Source organism: Pollachius pollachius (genome assembly GCF_949987615.1).
Source record: "Pollachius pollachius genome assembly, chromosome: 12".
In the NCBI taxonomy this organism is placed as follows: Eukaryota; Metazoa; Chordata; class Actinopteri; order Gadiformes; family Gadidae; genus Pollachius; species Pollachius pollachius.
The window spans coordinates 13,582,860-13,601,071 of NC_136945.1; the positions used below are offsets into that span (position 1 = coordinate 13,582,860).

The window sequence follows — 18,212 nt, forward strand, 5'->3', positions numbered from 1 at the left end:
TAGTCTAATACCAATTACACACCAAGTGCAGCACAAAAAATGCAGTGCTTTATAAAGTAGATGAACGATTTACATTAAAAACAGCCACAACCCAAAACATATGGATGACTGGAGGCCCATAACAGGGAAAACCATGATGAGGTACCCTGAAAACATCATTCTCAAGGCAAACCTAAAACAGTTATTCTAGGGTAGGCCCTACCACGCTTAATGTTTGAAACAACACTAGGTCGACTTAAAACCATACAAGATTCCACCAGATACTTTAGGTGCATGCTGGGGGAAAGATAGAGTAACCCAAACAGATGTTCCAACCCTGACACAAACCATCCCATGGTGTCCTGGGGTTTAGTGGTGGCCTGCCTATTTAAGGAGACCTGCAGGGCTTGGACCTAACAAACAATAGGGTATGGTTCATAAAGCTCCACCATTCTCTTCACTCCCTGCAGTCTTTCCAGATACCCCTCCACCACCACAGGCAGCCTCCTTTTTTTTTCTCCTTCTAAATAAGGCAGCCGTATCGCAGTTCCTGTCATTTCAACCATGTTCCCAAACATCCTCCAGCCGAGCTTGTTGCATTAGCAAGCTGGAGCTTGTGCATTCTTTTCCCATGTATGGAGAAATGGCCCGAACTGGGACGCCTCTGTTTGGGATGGCCTGACCATGCCATTGGCTGGTGCAGAAGGGGGAGGGGCAGACAAGGAGTGTGCTGCTTTAAACAAACTCTTCAGGAGCTCTGCCTGTTTCCCTTACCACCGCTGTGTCAGACTGAGACTGAAGGGGGCCGACAGACTCTGATAAATCATTTCCTGAAGTCAAGGTGAGACAGATCTTCACTTATACCTCTTTGTTGTCTTTATATTATGATTGAAGATCAACAACATTGTCCAGGCCGTTTATGATAAGTGAATATCTGGTCGTAGTGGTACAGTGGTTGTGGTTCACTGTCAGAATAGAGATGGTCCTGAAGGGGATGTAAAGCTACAGAGAACTACTAAGAGGACCTAAGTGTGAGAGGGTTGATGCTGATATATTGGATCATCTCTTGATGAGGATGGAGGTCATCATCAACCTGTGTGTGTGTGTGTGTGTGTGTGTGTGTGTGTGTGTGCAGTGAGTGTCTATGCATGTGTGTGTTAATTAAGTAATTATGAAGGATTTTACAAAGGAATTTCACTACACCCCTGACCCATTTCGATTCCTCTCTCTCTATTAGTCTAGTTCACTGACCCAGACACATACAAGCCTACGTAGAGACAGGGACACACACAGAGCAGCTGTCAGGATACTCTTTTTATAGATGGTGAGAGGGCTCGCATGCAGCTTGACTTTGTTTGCATCTAGAATTCCTGGCTGTTGGCCCCTAAAAGTCAGAAGTCCCTGTTAACACTAGTGACCTCAGGTCGTAGGTTAGGTTGGAGATTGACTGCTTGTTGATTTCATGGAGTGTGTCGTATGTGTGTCTTAACCGTGGGGCTGTGTCACCAAGGAAGATAGCGAGGGAAAAGCACATTTCAATTCAAGACCCAAACTATGATTGCATTAGTGAGATCAAAATGTTGTACATCAGCCGGTATTTAGATATGAATTTAAATATAAGTAAGAGAGATATCCAATTGGTCCATGAGTTGGTATTTTTTCTTAAACTTTCATAGTCCAAGCTGTGAAATATAATAATCCTGAACCTATTCACAGGGTGTTACAAATGTTGTACATGTTCAGGTAAACCTACTCATCTGATATCTTGATAAATTTACTAATCAGCCCTTCTTAGCAGACTGCAATCTTCTCTCTCCGGAGAAAAGCAACAGATAAGGGCCAGATTCTCAAATTCCAATACCTTGACTGCACAGAATGCTTACTTTAGTCACTTCAACCAAATTACCACTTAAAAACCTAATTTGCTAGCATTAAACCAAGCCATGGCATGTTCAGCTTAATGGCTCATTAGTGGCCTCAACCAACAGGGTGGTTGAGAGAAAAGAAAATAATTTAACATTCCACTGTTCCTGAAAACAGCATAAAAGGGTAGTTGAGTGCTTTCGCTGTGGTTCATAGCATCTAGGAGAATGGGTGGGAATTTGGACAGCAGCTCAGAAACCTTTCAAATCTTTCTATCTTTTGATCGGAAAGGAGGAACAGGATGCAGTGAAATAATAAATAATCAAATTGACTTGAATAACATAGTTATAGAAGGACAATGTAACTTTTCAAGTGTACTATGTCATGACTCTGCCAGAATAGCCCATTACTTCGCAACAAAAGTACTTTGAATTAACTCTTACTTATTAGAAACTAGTCACATTATAAGTGTAACTACCTATTCAGATGTAGGTAGTGTAATTCAATGTGATGTTATACTTTATATGTAAAGTAGTATATAATCAGCTGTTATCTTGTCATTCATGAAGTATTTTCTTACTTATCTAGCAGGATTGTATGTTCTGCGATAAGTCACTGGTTATGGCCTTTTGCAAGTACAATAGAACCACTGATACCTTCAATTGCTACAGTACCAAGCGTGTTATATAAATGAGAATTTCATACAGCTATCATACAACTGTCTACTTGGACGGAGCTGTTTTGTATGACTGAACAATGTAAAATGGACTTTAAAACAGCCTTGATACCATTTCCTGAGAATTGTTAATCAAACAGATTATTATGCAGTGAGTCAGACCGCATGTAGATTAGGAAACGCAATGCACACCTTTCCGTGCCATTTTCCCTTAAATGAGCACAAATAGAGGATTACATTGTACAATTAACGTTGACATTTTAAAGCAGTGTTTTTTTCAGTGGTTCTGTGGCACATAACATTTTTAAAATGTTGTTGCCTCTTTCTGCATGATGTCATTTCTCACCTTGGCGTTCTGAGGCCTGAGGTGTTTGACTCATCTGGCATCTCACCTGCTCATTTCTAAACTAGACCAGACGACTGATACCGTGCGTCAGACATGACAATATCACCGTGCACGCCCACACACACACATGCACACACAGAAGCTGACAGACGCAAACATGTCAACCGTGCATATAAATAAACGGGACTGACAGGTTTAATTCTGCCTGCCTCTGCTGCCATTTTCACAGTCAATATAGGCAATACAACTGCTGAGGGGGAAAGCAATTGTGAGCGAACCCTGCTCTCGCTCTATGATATCAAATCTGAAACTGTGCAGGATTTTATCAATTCTAAGCAGACTATTTACGTGCCGTGCATAATACACCCTACCCACTTTGGTCCTTCCACAGGCACTCCTCCAGCCGCCATCATGTCCAGCAAGCGCACCAAGAGCAAGACCACCAAGAAACGCCCCCAGAGGGCCACGTCCAACGTGTTCGCCATGTTTGACCAGTCCCAGATCCAGGAGTTCAAGGAGGCCTTCAACATGATTGACCAGAACAGGGATGGCTTCATCGACAAGGAGGATCTCCACGACATGCTGGCCTCTCTGGGTATGGGTCCTTCACATCACTCTCCATCCAATACCACTGACCTTGTTTGGGTCTGGGAAGAAGTCGCTGGGATATGGGTTGTATTGCATTGTGACACCTGTAATAATAAAGCTAGTGGTAGAACCGCCACCAGAACAGAACAATTTTGAGCTGGTGTCTCCTGCTGCTTCTCCTTACCCCAGGTAAAAACCCCTCTGATGAGTACCTGGAGGGCATGATGAGCGAGGCTCCGGGACCCATCAACTTCACCATGTTCCTCACCATGTTCGGAGAGAGACTCAACGGCACAGACCCAGAGGACGTCATACGCAACGCCTTTGCATGCTTTGATGAGGAGGGATCTGGTGAGACCATAGAAACACCTCATAAAGTTTAAATTGGTTTGTCATGGCATTAATAAAGCCAGCATGAAAGCTGTTGCAAAAGAAAAGTATTGACACATTTTGGCATTACAACTGTCAAAAGCATAGCATGGTCCACTGAACTTTAAGGGACCATGCTAAGCTTTCGGTTTTGGATTTTTTTTCTTCCTTTAGTGAGTAAAGGTGGAAAAAAATCCATTTGGTTGATGTTGACTTTGTCACAGCTATTGGGATTTGGGTGGGGCATGAAATGCATTGAGTCTAATGGGGGGACGGTAACTGTGATTTCAGGTGTGATCCATGAAGACCACCTCAGGGAGCTTCTGACGACAATGGGCGATCGCTTCACAGATGAGGATGTGGACGAGCTGTTCAGAGAAGCGCCCATCGACAAAAAGGGCAACTTCAACTACGCAGAGTTCACTCGCATACTGAAACACGGCGCCAAAGACAAAGATGACGAGTAGAACAGTTAGACAATGACTGTAAACGTTCCACGTCCATTTGATACAAAGAAAAAACTGAGTGTTGAGTTAAATTTGGAATACAGGTTGTTCTAAAACACAACTTTAAAATTTGCAAATGTCAATATTGGTCATGAGAGGTAAATCACAGTATATCGGCCTCTCAACAGGTCGATAACAGCTTATTATGCCTTCTTGCTCTTCACCTCACCTGAATAGGTAAATTGGTTATCTAAAAAGGAAATGGCCACATTGCTTTAACTACTAGCAATACAGGGTATGCTTCTATTTTATTTTTTTACTCTTAATCTCTCCAAATGTGTATGTGGGCTGATAACCCATAAGACATTCCACCACAGGCTGGTGTACCTTAAAGATGACATTATACTACCAGGTGTGAGTGTGATTAGCCATTACAAACCGTTTTGAAAATCTGCCTCTTCTGACATCACAAGTGGGCATGTCCACCTAGTTGCATGATGGATGGATGAGCAACGTTTGCTACTGTCCACTGAGTAGGCTGGTAGACTAATCTATCTAGCACTAGGTGGACGTGCCCACTTGTGATGTCAGAAGAGGCCGATTTTCAAACAGCTTGTAATGGCTAACTCACGGTGTTGTCACCTTTAAAAACAAAATATGCAAGTTTTTAAGTTTGAAGGATGATGATTAGAGATGTTTCACTCTAGTGTCATTTCCCAAGTGTATGGTTACTCATCTAAAGCATCATGCCCACATATTGTGTTTTGCTGAGAGGGAAAGTAGGTCTACATTAAGAAGGGATTCAGCCGCGAACAGTAGGATGTCAAGATTCATTTGAAGACTTAAATGCATCAGTATCAGTCTTTGCCAGATACTTTATTCTATCAAAAATGTCATGTTTTATGCCAATCATGTTATAAATGCAGTGCCAATTTGTGCTTTTCTATGGAAATAAAAATTGTTCCCATCCTTAAAATAAATCTTTTTTGGCTCAGCTGGCACAATATCTTATCCATCAGTATTAGGTCTGCGGAAAATGACATTGAACGTCAATATGCTGCACAATGACACGACATTAAAGAGGCTAGAAGTCACATTTACCAAAAAAATGAAGTTTATTTCTCTGAAATGCTCATAGAAAAGACATAATTAGAGTTTAAGGCATATATTGCACAGACTATAGTAAAGTTATTTATGTTGAAGAGGACATGTTCCCTCGATCCTAGGTTTAAGGCACAGTAGCCAGTTATACTGCCCATGGTAGTTCACAATTCATAAAATGAACTTGAAAAAATCTTTAAGAATTCATTTGGTTGTATCAAAGCTACTTAAATCATGCCAAAAAATAAAAACAAAAGAAAAAAAACTACAAGAAAATCTAACCACATATTTACATGCTTTATCACACCGTCTATCCTCAAAGTGACATTTTGCATCGTATAACTGGCAATAGAAGCTATATAAAAAGAACATTGTCTGCTATACCCATAGTACTCTAATAAGCCAATTCCAGTATAAATCACCAGCAATGGGTTGTCACAGTGGCATGATGTAGTGTTATGAGTCATCATTATCTAGTTAGTATTAAATATATAGATATATATATATAAAGTCTGTTTAAGTCCTCAGCCTGACCATAACCTGTGTAATTTGAGGTATTAAACATTCTCCTATGAACAACTCGCCATCATGTACTCGCATGCATTTAATATAATTCATGATGCAACCACTGAGCGGTGGGGTCGTGGAGGGTGGGGCGCACCGTTATTTGGGCATGTCAAAATGAACAAAAGGAATAACTTCGGGGATTGTGCTCAGCAGTATTCTATCAATTAAGATCATGTTCCTGTCATCTACATGCAGAGGTTTAAAGTAAAAAAGGCATCGCAAAGCAATAAAAATGAAAAGATACAGAGGATGAAAAGACCCAAAACGACAGTTCACTTAATGTTGCTACAGTAAATTCACATAGGAACCCAGCTTACTTACAACTGTTAATACAGCTCTAGTTTTCAGATACATAGTGATTCTTTACTAAAAGACAGTTTCATGGAAACTACGACCTTAGATGCAATGATAAACAATTCTATAGAACCCGTGTCACTACAAACAGAGTGGGAGCACTGTGGAAAACGCATGATTTGTCTCCCAGTACCGCTGAACAAAAAAGTTCAAACAACAAAACAAAGCAATCAGGTGTTCAGTTAAAGCTGCGTCTGCTACATTTGCTTTGCCAAGACACTTTACATGATTGAAGACACACTGGTTTGAAACACTTTGACCAAAAACCCAGGAAAACCATAATGGAAGTTCCGGAACGATAATACAATCTCTTCTATTGAGCCTGAAATATTTGTATGCCACATGGAAGTAGCAATAAAATTAAAAAATAAAAATGAAAAGCGATAAGGTGGTAGATCTCACAGCATGGTTTCAGTTTCATTTCCACATCAGCAGAGATAAGAGCCTGATGACATCATGTCGTTGGGCATCTCGCATTACCACAAAACATTGATTTCTGTAACTGGACCAATGTGGTGCAACCCCCCACCATTCACACATAAGTGTGCCCAAAAAGAAGGAAAACGTTCAGAGAAACCTCAAACACACCTTCTTACTTTCCGTTACAGAGACATGAACATACATTCCATCCTCTCATATATATATATATATATATATATATATATATATATATACACACATCTTTCAGAATACTGTTTGCCAAGACATCATGCTAAAAATGAAATCACAGAATACGCTCTGATCCGGGCCCTCCCTAAAGGGGGGGGGGTTATTTCTGAGAGTAAGGGGAGAGGATCGGGAGGACAGGGATAAAACGGACCGCCGCTGTTCCGCCTTAGGAAGACATCAGAGAATGGCAGGAGGGGAGAGAGAGCGAGACGGGAACAGGCGCAGCGGAGGCATCTCATGCAGTCAGACCCACTGCAGTACAATCAATTTCTCCTCTTCCCCGTCCGCTCTCACAGGGTGAAGGGTGGGCTGGGTGGAATGATCAGAACAATTGTGCCTGCCTGCCCCCCCCCCCCCCCACAAAAATCAAATGAAAAACACAATATCTAAAGTGCACAGCTATAGTGGAGCATGATGCTTTTGTGACCCATGGAATAAACTCACATCTGCCTTTTCTTCTTTAAGACTGGTGGGGAATGATTAAAAAAGGCCTCCTGGCAGGTTATCAAATACTATTTCATAATACATTCAATTCAGTCCAGCACTGCTACTGAAGAGGCTGGCTATGCTGGCAGTTACACCCATTTGAATTTGTAACGGTCTTTAGAGCTCTTTAACCCTTTACTCAAACAACATGGAAAGACGAAGACAGAACGGGAAAATGGCATACTGAATGAATACATTTTGCTTTCTGGAATGTTGGTTTGGAAGGATGCCGTTAAAATGTTTTCACCAAACAGCAAATGCCTCAGGAGTTCTATTTAAAATGCTAAAAAATGTTGCTCGGGAAAGCGAGTCTTTAAAACATGACTATTTTGCACCGCCCTTCTCTTCATCCAAGATTGCAAGCATGTAATCCAGTTCTTCTCCTCCTACAAGCTAATACTTAATCTAACAAATGATGTGGTTACATTCTCCTATATACATCGTTGGCCAGTCTTTGACAGTTCAGGCCCCTGTCCATGTGAGGTACACACACGTCCACCCACAGAATAGTCTCACCATTCAGTTCACTGGTTCACTCACTGCACGCAGGCCGTGCTGCGGGTTCCACACGGTGGGGATGGGACTCTTGACCACGGGGTGGGCGGAGGGTTGCCTCGCGTCACCGTGGACGACACCCCACACACTGGGCCCCGCCGCAGCACTCCTCTGGGTGCTGCTGGTCGGAGTGTAGGGCATGGCCTGGGAGGTCGTGAGGAGATGGGGAACCTGACCCAGGGCTGGGGTAACGGCTTGGGTGGGTGAGGAGGCCGGGGTGGAGGAGGAGGAAGGACGCATGGGGGCTTGGCCTGAGGCAGACACTGGGGTGTGGCCGGGGGACGCAGGCGAAGACAGGGTTCTGCCGGGTGAGGGGCTTGGAACTCTGACCTGGCTTAATGGTGATTGTTGGGACGACGAGTTAAGGACTTTCTTGGAGGCCGGGATGGGGGAGCAGGAAGGAGGGACTCCAATGAGACCCACAGTTGGGCTGGAAGCCTGGCTAGAACCGATGGAGACTTGGTGAAGCACTTGCTCAGCACCAGAAGATGAACTACGATCTGCGGGGCCAGATGGACTATAAGTAAATGTTGTGGATACCGGAGCCAAACTGGAGCTTGAAGTCATAAGTGGCTCCAAAGCCGGGGCCACAGAGCGAGTAGAGGTGGGCTTCTGCGAATGAGGTTGTTCTGAAACGGGAGTGGACACTGGCATCGAGATGCCTTGGAGGGCGGGTGAAATTGGAGATGGACAAGGGCTTGTGGATCCTACTATGGACACCTGCACAGAGCCGTAAGGGACCTTGGCCATCGAGGGAGGAGACTGCCATGGCGTAGAGACATGGACAGAATCTAGACATTGAGCTGCGACTACAGACAGCGGTACTGCAGCCCTCATGGGGTCAGAGACGGGAGAGGAGACCGTCAGGACCATGGCCTTCGCCATGAGACTCTGCACTCTGGAGGCTTCCATCACTGGATGGCGGTCCTCTGGCGGAGGAGTGGGGCTCATCTCGTCGGCGCATGGCGCCTCCAGGGGCTCAGTCTTCACAGCGGACCTAATCTGGCCCTCTATGAGCCGCTTCATGTTTTCCTGCTCTGCTGCCCTCTGCAGGGCTGCGTCCACCAGAAGCCGCAGGTCACTGAAGTCCTGGGTGGGGAACAGCTCCGGAGGCGTGGGGGGAGGCGTGTTAAAGAGCCCACTGTGGGGGCTCGAGGCAGACCCCGTGCGGGTGATGACCGTGGCGCAGAGCCCCCGCTCCTCCGCCTCCTTCAGCAAACTCTGGGTGTCCAGCCTCATCAGGGCCTGCACCGCTCCTTCCCGCCCGGGGTAGCCGCCGCCGGTCAGGATGGCGCTCGCCGTGTTCCCCAGAAGACTGAGGTCTAATGTTGGGGCGGAACGAATCACGGACGGCCGAGGTTGGGCCGGGCCCGTAGGACTCCCCGGGGACATCGCCGCGCCCAGGGAGGTTGGCGAGCGGCCTTCGGACTTCCAGCCGACTCTGCGGGAGATGGTGAACTGGGTTGGGTCTTTACCGTCCTTGCGAAGCAGGTCGGGGAGAAGGCGCCGGCGTGCATTGATGAACCAATTGCAGATCTAAGAGGGGCAAAAAGAGGAAGAAAATAAGGTTAATTGTAACATTTCAGAAATGATCAGTAAAAATCCCCAGCGTATCCATTTCCACTGGGCAGGCCTTTAAAAATGTTGCTTTGTAGAAGGCCTATTTCATAAATGTTGTGATGTGTCGAGAGAGGCCGGGTTGACAGCTGGATCCACAAATTAACCAAGGCGTTTCTTTCAAGATCAAAAAACTTGAGGCCTGTTATTTGGAGTTGCAGAGTTCCACCCACACATTTTCTTTCTCAATCTGGACTAGGATTTGCTTGCACCCCTTCTAATAGGACAATTTAAATTTGGATATATTCTGAAAATTTACAAAAATATGCAAAGAATACCAGGCCTTCTATACTTTATTTAAAAAAAAACAACTTAGTTTTAGAAAAAGAAAAAAAAACGTTAATCAGAAAATAAGAATTACTTGAGAATAAACACATCGCAGTCTGGAGCATTTAGGTCCCTGACGAAATAAGGATGAACAGGGATTTTGGAGGTGGCCTTACCTGCAACACAGACAGGTTGGTCTGACTCGAGAGGCTCAGCTTCTCCTGCTCAGAGGGATAGGCGTTGAAACGATGATCGTAGAGCCAACTTCTGAGAACCTGCACCGCCTCTTTGGGCAGGTTGCCACGGCGACGGCGCTTCCCCGACAGCCCTCCACCTGACAGGTCGAGGGGCGAGGAGTCATCGCTGTCCGACATGGCCGACGAGAGCTCTTGCTCCCTGAGGCGCTCCTCTTCCAGAGCTGTTGAGTGAGTGCCAGCCGTCAGTTTATAGGTCCATAGTCCCATTACTCAAAAAACTTTTTTATAAAAGAACTGTAAAAAGTGGCTCAATGAAAAGTTTTCATAGCAAAAAATTCTAGGGAGAAACAGATGCTAAATTCTTGTAGATAACATTATCTTATGCAAGTTAGTGCAAGTTAATTGTGGTAGCCAATGCCTGTTATACATCTATAAAGTAAAAAATATATACATTAGCTAAATACCATAGTTTAAAAAAACTATAAAAATCCTTTACGTTTTTGACATGTGGTGGTTGAGTATGGTTTTATATCTACAAAAAGGCTAAGTCCTAAATAAGCTGCTTTTATTATAGATTGTGATGAGACATTTTCAAACTATGGCTGGCCAGTGGCCATTGGAGGGAATCCCTTCAAATGGAGCATGTTTTATACCATTGGGTTGGGGGGGGGGGGGGGGGGGGGGGGGGGGTAGAATGCAGCAAATGTCTTTCTCTGGGCTTTGGTGAAACCTGACCCCTGGGGCAGTGCCTGTCTTCACAAAGGAGATTGTGTGCATATCAACATCACAGTGGTCAGTAGCCTAGGAATCCATTGACCATGCAAAAGGGGGCTGTCTTCACTTCCAGAACTATCAGTGTAGCTCTGACTACCAGAATAGTTGACCATGTTTCAAATTCAAGATTCCTTTTTCCGTAAACAAAAATATATTTCCACAGCCCATGTATAAGCAGCAAATTTACACGAATCGAGGAATGTGCGGCTGGGTAAATGTTGAAATTTGAATGGCTAGGCTGGTGAGATGTAAAGGGCATTTGTATTGCAGTATTTTCGACAAACGTCAGTGCAGCATGTAGTGGTATATCAGTGCCTCAGATTGAACATCAACTGCGTCTGACGTTATAGCGGTCCTGAGTAAAACATACGCGCAAATGATCCAATTGGTAGCCTAACTTCTATCAATGTCTAAATAAATGCAATTCACCTCAAACTCAAACCTCAAACTACAGAATTGACTTCATGTATTCGTTTATTGTGCCATTTTAAAGACGAGTAAGAGACTCGTGGTGATCGTCACAAATCAAGCCAAGTTGGCCATGCGTTAAAACGCTGCTTCGTTAAGCTTGTTGACATTATCAAAAGGTCATTAAAGTCTTAGTTTTAGGATCTATCCATTGTTCCCCCCCAGACAGGGTTTCACTAAGAAGACAGCTTCAGTTAAAGCAGTCATGCAGCAAGATGGATGCAAAACCAGTCAAAAAGCCACCAACTAGAACAACTCCGACAAAGTGAAAAAGTACAAAATGTACCATTGATTGTTTCGGTTTTCTGCCAGGGGTTCTAGCAATGGGAAAGTCAAAACTAACTTATATTTACATCGGCTAGCTTAAGTGTAGCGAGGCGATTTCACTGGATCCCTACTGTCAAACCAGCCAACCTTATGGAGGGGCATTGTTTACAAAATGTCCCTCCATCGACATACCAACACGTTGGTAACAAAGAAAGCGGGGATCCTACGAAACACGAGCAGGTATTTCAGGGGATTTCCACAGAATATGCATCACATATTAGTTGATTAAACCCAGCGTACCGGTTCAAAATAAAAAGTATACGAGTCGACGGCGTGTCAGTGGGGATTGAATACACGTCTGACGAAGTTTGAATTTTGATGTTCCGAATCACGGTCGAGCCTCGACCTGATTAACCAGCCGTGATGTCTGGAGGGAACAGCGGGGATGACATTTGATCGTAAGAGGCATTGGCGAAGATTAACGTGAGCTTTTTTAGGAAATAAAATGTTGGATTGGACTTTTAAACGAGCCGTGTTTAAATATCGCCAAAGCGCACAAAGAAAGCGAAGAAACGCACACGCTCCCGCTGCGTGCACGCCACTTCTCTGACGCGCCGCCAGATGGACACCATGCTTGAGATAACTAGCTAGTTAGCCGTCCCTCCAAATTCAAACACAAACACACACGCTGCATTTGCTCCAAACAACAAAAAAACACATTCCGTTTAAAACCCCACGCCAAACACAAAGGGCTCGAACAAGTAGTACAGTTTCGAGGGGTTCGAGTTCAAACACAGAGCTGAAAACACGATGAAATCCCCCCCTTACCTCGTTTGAACGGTTTCATTCTTTGTTGATGGCTTGCTTGAAAACACGCAGCTGTCGAAGTTCCTCGTACAATGCTCGTCCGCCGCCAGACGTTGACACAGAAGGGGGATTTTCTTGCGAGGCGCTCAGGATGCCGCGCGTTTTAGGAAACGTGAACGTGTGGATCGATTCTATGCCATGTACGGATCACAGAAGAGTCCTTCCATTGCATTCCTCTTACTGCCAGAACAAATGTTTTTTTGATTTGTCGCTTGTTCCCTTTACCTGCGCGCAGCAGCGCCAGCTCTTTGCCAATCTTGACAGCCGGAGCCGAACTAATCCCTCCTCCTAGGCGAACGTGATCCAATCACGACTCGCAGTTTCTATCAGACAGACTGTGTCATCAGTCCCCAATGACTGATGGACAAACCATTTCATTCAAAATTCAGTAGCCTGCAGTTATCGTGGAGGGCTGTCATTTTTATTGTTTTACTGACATTTAATTTTGATGTTACGCAACAGCATTGCCCAATGTATTCCATTGAATTGAAACAGTGATTATCTGCATCTGGTAGTGTGCTACCATGGCTGCATCACACGGAAGGCATTTTACGTAACGTTAATAGAAACGTTACATAAACCAGTTCAAACATGGGGAGCTGTGATTAAGTTTGACGACGGTCTCTGGACTATTTTGCGTCATGCTTCTATTTGGAGACTTTTTAAACAAATTACATTGTCAATTGTATATGAATGCCCATACATTGAAAGATAAAATGTGCAGTCTTTTCAAAAGCAATCCAAGAAAAAAGCTATTGGATTGATCGAGTATTTGAGAACATTAACAATAAATGACACACGGGTACTTCACCCCTGAAACGGTGATTGCTGGGGCCTTGCCTCTCAGCGGGTAGGGATTGTCAAGCAATATCCAGTTACAATTAGGTCTTCGCAGGAATGTGTTTGTATAAAAGTGTAGTTAACTGGTCGCTTTGTTATTTAATAACCTCGGATCCTGGAGATTGAGTACATCCACCAGTTACTAAATAAAGGAGACACAACACAAGTATCAGCAAACGAGTCACCAAGAGTCAACAACATATCCACAAGTGAAACTTTTGAGAAAGTATTGTGTGCATTTTATTTAATTTGACCTCTCACCGTTATACATGGGACCTCCCTTTAAAATAGTATAAATACATCTAGCATTGCAAAAGATGAAGCTTTTCAAACTGTGTCTCTTATATACAGAGTGATTTGTAACAGGCATGGGATAACATTATTAGAATGTATTTATTATCAAAGAACCCATGTACTTATCTTTAGTATTGCACATATACGTTTAATGTTAACAGAATAGCGAGAACAAATTTAATAAATCTATATTTTTTTATATAAACAACTCATTCAGCAACATGTTCACCTCATAACACGTTTATACCAACCCCCCTAAAACCTTGGCAAACACAGTCTCTACATATAGCTTTATCGTTACCAAACAAATCCTACTCATTAAAATATGTGCTTGTTTTATAAAATATTTCCTCTAGGGTTTGTAATGCTACATCTTACCTCCTGCTGATTGAGCATAGATTTGTGTGCCTCCAAGTTCTCATATCCCACCCAGTGGCAGTCAGCAGAATTATTGGCGGTAGTTTCAATTTTTTTTTTTTCCTAGTTGGCTTTTCTACAAGGCAGCATATTATTTTATTTTTTTTACTCCAACCTAGATCACTCTCTCCAGCTAGGTGTTCCAGTCCGTCTCTGACGTCGCTTTGCTTGTTGCCTATCATAATCAACAGAGACTCGGTGACCACACACACACACACACACACACACACACACACACACACCGGAAGTGGGGTAAATATAAATACAAGACCTTGCATGGATGCTGAAAAGAGACAACTGGTGTTGCTCACTTTTGGTGAAAAGTGATATTTTTAAATACAAATAAAAGGCAAGCAATTTAGGACCTGGGGGGTAGGGACAGGGAGAAAACAGGGCCCCTTGATAAAACAGCTTGGACACCCAAGGCGCGACGGTACTACTGAACTGTAAAGGGCAATGTGTCCGCAGGGCCTTTTGGTCTGTATTATTTGAATTAGAATTTCTGGTGTCCAAAGTTACGCTTACATCCCATTGGTCATTATTAGGATTTCTGCATCTGCATCCATATCAATGAGCCCTACATGAGAATACATAACCCCAAAAATGATTTAAAAAGGGATTTTTTGTTGTTGTGCACATTAGTTTCTGCCATGTGCATGATACACAGTTGGTTTTACATAGAGTATTACGTATCTTCAATTTAAACGTAAGCAAATGCCCAAAAAAGAATGCAAAGGACGAAGGCGAAAGGAGCTATCACGGGACCGTTATCACCTTCAAATGAGCCATTGGGAAAATAACACAAGCACACAATGGACCGTTTGGATCATGGATAGACCTCTCCAGGAAGTGGACCGGGTGTGTCCCATACATTACTGTGGCTGACAAGTGTGTATTGCAATGGGATCCTTGTATAAAGGAATAGATATGCCTCCGTCACTTGGCTGCCATTCACATTCATACTCAAGTCTTCTTAGGCTAGGAGCAGCAATGCTTGTCATCCACGTTGTGATAGTTCAGATCAGTGCGCACTATAATAGATGCATTTGCAGACGATAGAAACCAAAAAAAACACAAACGTTTGCATTCTTACAATGAACACATGATACATTTTCAACTTGCATTCAAATGATGGACCATGATTATCCATTTTTCAAGAAGTTATTTCTCAGGTTAAAATTAAATGAACCTCATATAATCAATGTACCCAAATCAGACCATTGTGCAGTTGATGTGGCCTTTGTGAAAAAACGGAAAACTGTAATTCACCTCACCCAAAGTGATTGGAGTTAAACTTGTCAGACACAGACAGACATGGCTTTCTCTGGAATTCCATTGGAGCTGACAACAGAGGACAAACGGGACAAAAGATCTTGAAGGTGCTAACGACGCTAGGATTTTCACACCCCCGGGTCATTTACCTTAGTGAGTCATCTCCATCAAATACAACAGCACACAAAGACCGGCCATCAACTGAAAGCTCTGACCAGGAGAGAGTGAAAAATCCTGCTCGTTGTTGCCTCTTTCTCATTCAAAGCCCAGCCCAACAATTCTGGATCACAGTGGGTGAGAGGCAGAGCATTAGAGCAGCTGTAGGGCCAACCGGGTCGCAAACAATAACACTGGGGGCTAATGGTAGTTTGCTGTCTGACAGACTGTGCGGATGGGCCCATTTGAGATGGAGAGAAAGAAGTTTCACCCATACTCAAGACCCTCTAAACATATTTTGTGTTTTATGTGGGATAGTGTATATCCAGTGTGAGACATAATCCTTGTTTGTTACTGAACAACAAAAAACAACCACAAAGGTTTAGCCTGGGGTTGCATTGACAACGGCAGCCCCCCTTGGGAAGGGCGACTGCAATCAAGATTTAGAATATGTTAATGCCATCCAAATAGAGGGAGGGGGAAGTGTCACTGGAGAGCTGGGGCTTGAGGAAAAAACATGCTACAACGCTGCCACCCAAACCTGGGACAGGATGGGACACGCCCTTATTGGCCTCAACTCATGAATGAAGAACACACACACACACACACACACACACACACACACACACACACACACACACACACACACACACACACACACACACACACAACCACCCTTAACAATGAAGCCTGAAGTTAATAATGGTGTTGATGATATTGTATTGATTTTAAGATGTCAATTTGTCTTTGGCTTTACGGCATTTTCCCATTCACAAACAAGCTTATATGAATGAATGAGGGCAAAGCGCAATGACCAAGACAGGCCATGCTTTCACTGAACTGTTTGGCAGAAATAATAATAAAAAAGTAACTTTAACTGCAAATTGATAATCTTGCTGAAGAGTGATGAGAATACTTTTTATATTGATGATATATCAATATAAATTCCACTAGGAGTTGGCATTTATAAAAAGTAATATAATGAAAAACAATCTCAACACACTTTTGCATTGGATTGAGTGATATGGTTCAGTTGAAATATGAATCTTTAGGTGAAGCGATTTGAAGCATTTACCCATTGTATGCTTCACAAAAAGATGGAAAGGTGCTGCTACTGAATATCCAAGTCACCAAAACATACATCTCTACACAGAGAAGAAAGAATGCTTTAAAAGGAAGACTTGAAAAGGAATCCAAGAGGGTGTGAAGGAGCTTATTTCCGTAGTGCCAGGAAATCTCAGGACACGCAAGCATGGCTACAGCCAGAGATTCTGATAGGATCGCTGGGCTGGGTCATCACATTTTCAGCGGGATATGCTTTTGTTCAATATGTTCCTACATCTTCTGCCCTAGTATCCTCCATAGTATTTTAAACCATGGATCTAAATATTTTGAGAGGATACACCATTTAAAAAAACCTAGCATTAATCTATTTTGTGATTCTGAACCCTACTTTAGTTCCATATTGCAAAGCAGAGTTATAATTAAGGTTCTTCAAATAGAAACGTGCCAAATGTGAGAAAATGAACGAAGAAAGTCACGGTAGACAAAGTACACTGAGCTTAGTGTATCTGTTGTGTATGTAATTCATGTGATGGCCAGTAGGTGGTGTTGTGCAAAGCTACAGGATAGCCAAGGCCTTGGAAAGACAGGAAGAGGGGAAACAGAAAAGCACACATATTTGACCCCTGTCTGATTAGTAGTAGATCTTATGGCCAAGATAAAATATTTATAAACAGTCTTAATAGAGTTTCTTTAGGAGATAATAATACCAGCGCTATTCATCATCGTTGATATTCAATAGTAGTAACAATAAGTGTTCATCATCAAGTAACAACGTGAGTCATCTGAGGTTTCCACCCCCCCCAACCTCATCTAGGTGTTAGATCTAGGGAGTTCCCATAGTCATCAGGGCTCAACTGTGTGGGTGCCCACATTTTAAACACACTTGGACCCCCAGATCCCCAAACTCAATATCCCTGCAGCGTTGTGTTTTCTGTTACATTTTTTCTCTCCATCTTTTTTTCCCGTTGGGTTTCTTCTCCAGGCATCGGGAAGAACTTACATTGACAATCCTCTTAACTTCTGAGATAAGAGCATCACCATGGATGATGGCCTCCTCCTCACCCATCTCCCTCTCCCTGGGTGGGGGGGGTCCCTCATAGTCTGGTCTGGGCCTCCGGGACGTAGATCTCTATGCTGTCGGCGCTCTCGGTGGCTGAGTTCTGGCGGAACGATGCGGCCTTCTTGGCAGCCAGCAGGCGCTTGCGGGCCTCCTGCCGCTGCTTCTCCACCGACGAGGCGGACGACGAGTCCACACTCTTCTCGCGGCCCAGTACCGGTCGCCCCTTAGCGGGCTTCTTGCCCGTCTCCTGGTCCTGGGGTGGGAGGTGGGATTGTAGGGGAGGGATTAACAGAGTCAAAAGGGGAAAGAATTAGTGATGCAAGGAAATTCAACGTGGACAGTGATTTAGTGTTCCTTCAGTCTTGTACAGACATTGAAGAAAGGGCATTATTTACGACGGGAGAATTATTAAAACAGTGACATTCACGGTATACACAATAAACACGGCTGCAGAATTGAAATCAATCAATTCGTTATTGTGGGAAAGGCCTTCTTGGAGACGTCAATGGTATTGGTGAGACATGAACAATGAACACACACGTCACACAAGACATGGCATCGACATTGCCATAGCAACATCAAGCAAGAACAATCAAGGCACATACAAATGGGCAGACGAATTCAGGTTTCACACGCACACACACACACACAC

At 43.6% G+C, this 18,212-nt stretch overlaps 3 protein-coding genes across 3 annotated transcripts in view; 1 reads left to right on the top strand and 2 right to left on the bottom strand.

Moving 5' to 3' along the window:
* The first annotated feature begins 729 nt into the window (after positions 1–729).
* Positions 730–5,247, top strand: myl9b (myosin, light chain 9b, regulatory). The gene is made up of 4 exons (XM_079747880.1): positions 730–820; positions 3,256–3,459; positions 3,642–3,803; positions 4,113–5,247. The coding sequence occupies exons 2-4, from the start codon at positions 3,276–3,278 to the stop codon at positions 4,286–4,288; spliced, it is 522 nt and encodes a 173-aa protein (XP_079604006.1). The 5' UTR covers positions 730–820; positions 3,256–3,275; the 3' UTR covers positions 4,289–5,247.
* Positions 5,248–7,308: 2,061 nt separating this feature from the next.
* On the bottom strand, positions 7,309–12,669 carry tgif2 (TGFB-induced factor homeobox 2). Its single transcript, XM_079747879.1, has 3 exons — positions 12,418–12,669; positions 10,060–10,301; positions 7,309–9,535 (listed from the first exon to the last, which is right to left on the bottom strand). The coding sequence occupies exons 1-3, from the start codon at positions 12,434–12,436 to the stop codon at positions 7,964–7,966; spliced, it is 1,833 nt and encodes a 610-aa protein (XP_079604005.1). The 5' UTR covers positions 12,437–12,669; the 3' UTR covers positions 7,309–7,963.
* A 902-nt stretch (positions 12,670–13,571) lies between these two features.
* Positions 13,572–18,212, bottom strand: part of dlgap4b (discs, large homolog-associated protein 4b) — a gene marked incomplete at its 5' end in the record, with an annotated part of 29,788 nt that continues 25,147 nt past the window's right edge. Inside the window, one exon of the mRNA XM_079748774.1 lies at positions 13,572–17,813. Coding sequence (XP_079604900.1) covers positions 17,595–17,813 — 219 coding nt within the window. The 3' untranslated portion in view covers positions 13,572–17,594. The remainder of the gene's footprint in view (positions 17,814–18,212) is intronic.

Coding starts and splice junctions, on each gene's coding strand:
- myl9b (XM_079747880.1), top strand. CDS start 3,276: ATGTCCAGCAAGCGCACCAAGAGCAAGACCACCAAGAAACGCCCCCAG. Junction 3,460..3,641: donor CGACATGCTGGCCTCTCTGG/GTATGGGTCCTT, acceptor TCCTTACCCCAG/GTAAAAACCCCTCTGATGAG. Junction 3,804..4,112: donor CTTTGATGAGGAGGGATCTG/GTGAGACCATAG, acceptor CTGTGATTTCAG/GTGTGATCCATGAAGACCAC.
- tgif2 (XM_079747879.1), bottom strand. Junction 9,536..10,059: donor CCAACCTGTCTGTGTTGCAG/GTAAGGCCACCT, acceptor TGCCCCTCTTAG/ATCTGCAATTGGTTCATCAA.